General features: G+C 39.4%; 1 protein-coding gene across 1 annotated transcript in view; it reads left to right on the top strand.

Moving 5' to 3' along the window:
• The window catches only part of LOC107097806 (5'-AMP-activated protein kinase subunit beta-1-like), a 6,534-nt gene continuing 3,646 nt past the window's right edge, over positions 1–2,888 (top strand). Inside the window, exons 1-3 of the mRNA XM_015395104.1 lie at positions 1–139; positions 209–319; positions 392–538. Coding sequence (XP_015250590.1) covers positions 401–538 — 138 coding nt within the window. The 5' untranslated portion in view covers positions 1–139; positions 209–319; positions 392–400. The remainder of the gene's footprint in view (positions 140–208; positions 320–391; positions 539–2,888) is intronic.

Genomic DNA, 2,888 nt, shown 5'->3' on the forward strand with positions numbered 1-2,888 from the left:
TGGAGCCGGAAGAGGTGTGTCCTCCCTCACTGACACGCGCTCAAGTTTCCTCTAAATGGCGAAAACAGAGAAAACAACAGGAGCAGGAAACAAATAGGAAGGAGAACAGAGGAACCCTGTGGAGAAACTCTTTTTATCGGTCAGTCTCTATCTATTTATTCAGGGTTTCTTTGTGTTTTTTCCTAACACGGAAACTTCTCCGCTTCAGAGACGGAAAGCAGCGGCTGAAGGCAGACTTCGGATCTTTGTTGGAGCTGAAGCTCAGACCCATGCAGCTGGTCCCCAGCAGCGGAGCGGAGATTAAGCTGGGATCGGTTCGGTGGGTCCTCCCTCCGCCTGCTATAAGCTGCTGTGTTTCTACCTGATGATGATCTGGATGTTTGTGTTGCAGAGCTTCAGGATGGGCAACAGCAGCAGCGATCGCTCCGGCAGCGAGAGGTCCCTCAGAGATGGAGCCTCTGGAGGGAAGGAGGCTCGGTCCAACATCATGCTGGACAGCACGGAGGATGCAGAGCTGTTCCACAGGGAAGACCCCAAGGTGGGTCCTCAGGGCCCCGGTCAGGGGCCACAGCTGATGGGCACCAAACATGTTTGCTTCATGTGATTTCTGCACAAATTAAGTTTTTTTATAAAGCAAGAAAAAAAAGTAAAAAAATAAATAAAATAAAAACAGTTGGATGAGGAAAAACAACATGGCTGCTACATTTTCCTCATGCTGGAAACCATCAAATCAATCAGCTGAGGTCATGTGACTGACCTGAGTTCAGTTTCTGTGCTGCAGCTGAAACCATGAGGAGAACACAGAACCCAGCCTGAGTGGAAAAGTGGAAATATGTCTGCATGGTTTAAAAACAGGATGTCTGATGACTAGAAGTTGCAAATAACCATTTATCTAACCTGTTTGTGCAGCAGGGTAGTGGAGGCGTAGTGGTTAGGGCATAGAGCTTGGAATCCAGAGGTTCTGAGTTCAAGCTCCACTCCCACTGACTGACACTCTGGGTCCCTGAGCAAGACCTTTTAACCCCACACTGCTCCCTGGGTTAAATGCAGAGGGTTCATTTCATTGCTCTGTACTTGTGACAGTGGAATGACAATAAAACACTGACAAAGAAAAGATGTAAAACTTGGAAGATGATCCGCCACATTGAAAAAAAAATAACGCAACCGTTTTTGGCATTAACCTTATGATATGTAGTTACTTTAACACAATTGTTTCATGCTAGCAGGGTAGGACATAAAACAATTGTGTTAAAATAACTAAATATGATTAAGTAAATGCCAAAAGCGGTTGCATAATTTTTTTTTTCCGGTGCATTAATACACAAGGAAGTCTAGAGTTTATGTGATCTGAAGAGAACCGAAAAGGTTTTAAATATTTGACCTGAAAGATGAACAGTGCTGCACAACTGGATTTTTTTAGAGCAACGTCAAACATTCGAAAGTCATTCAATTATTATTTTTTTAATGAAGGCCTTAATTTGCATTAACATTCATTAAATGTGATTACAGTGGCATTTAAAATGTTTTATTAAAAAAAAATAAATAAATAAAAAAAAAATATATATATATAAACAATTTTGTAAGATATTACATCAGATATAACTGGTTCTGCGTGTTTGAGCAGAACTGCTTCCAGTTGATCGTAAAGCTGCATGTTCGGAAAAGAAGCTTGAGGCGGAGAAAAAAAATGTAGAGAATGGCAAAATGCAAATTTCAACAAAAGTGGCTGGAAAACTAGGAATTTGGGAAGGATTTTGCAGAGAGAGACAGAGTGTGTCATGGGTACACTGCAAAAACGATCTAGAAATAGGTAAAAATTTCCTAAATTAAGTGTATTTACCCTTCATTTGAGCAGGTAAATGAGATAGTTTGCCAATAGAATGAGTAATTTTACGCTTAAAATAAGATAATTAGATAATATGCACTTGAAATAAGTGTATTTTGTCTTGCTCCATTGGCAGAATGTGTCTTTTCCTCAATTCGAGAACAAATGCACTTATTTTAAGAAAAAAATGACTAGTCTAGATTTAGATTTTTTGCGGTGTACTTGTGAATGGCATTAAAATTTTTTCTAAGACCATTAAATTAGAGATACCGGTACTCGTTCTAGTATAAACCCTGATCCATACATTTTCTGTCACGCTTTATCCATGCTGGGGTCGGGAGGGTTTGGTTCACCCTGGACAGGTTGCCAAGGGCAACACAGAGACAAACAACCATTCACACACACACTCACATCTAAGGAGAATTTAGAGAAGCCATTTAACCTAACCGTCATGTTTTTGGACTGTGGGAGGAAGCTGGTGTTCTGTCAGATGAGCATATCTATAGTCAATACCCCTTTAAATTATCCCTTTATTTTTGTACAGAAAATACACTTTAAACTGCCTCATCCAGCGTGTATCCCTTTAGCCATGTACAAGCAAACTATTTAATTACACTGTGAAAAATTTTAATCTAAATGAGTCATTTTTTCTTAAAGTAAGTGCATTTGTTCTTGAATTGAGGAGGTTAGACACCATTTGAAGAAGCCAATTTACATTTAAAATAAGATTAAACAATTAAATTGTCTTATTTCATGTGCATATTATCTAATTATCTTACTTTAAGAGTAAAAATTATCATTCCATTGGCACCTACTAAAATTAAGTGTAATTACCCTTAATTTTGACTTATTTTTCTTATCGTTTTTTGCAGTTTACTATTTTTCATACAAAACTAAAGGGATAAACACAAATCCTGCGCATACGTATTGGCTATGATCATCTGACAGAACACCGGAGTACCCGGAGAGAACCCACACATGCACAGGGAGAACACGCAAACTCCATGAAGAAAGACCCCCGGCTGAGAACCCCGGGTAGAAGAAGGTCATTTTGGGCCAAATC

This window comes from Cyprinodon variegatus, unplaced genomic scaffold, assembly GCF_000732505.1.
Source record: "Cyprinodon variegatus isolate N-32 unplaced genomic scaffold, C_variegatus-1.0 Scaffold725, whole genome shotgun sequence".
Taxonomy (NCBI): domain Eukaryota; kingdom Metazoa; phylum Chordata; class Actinopteri; order Cyprinodontiformes; family Cyprinodontidae; genus Cyprinodon; species Cyprinodon variegatus.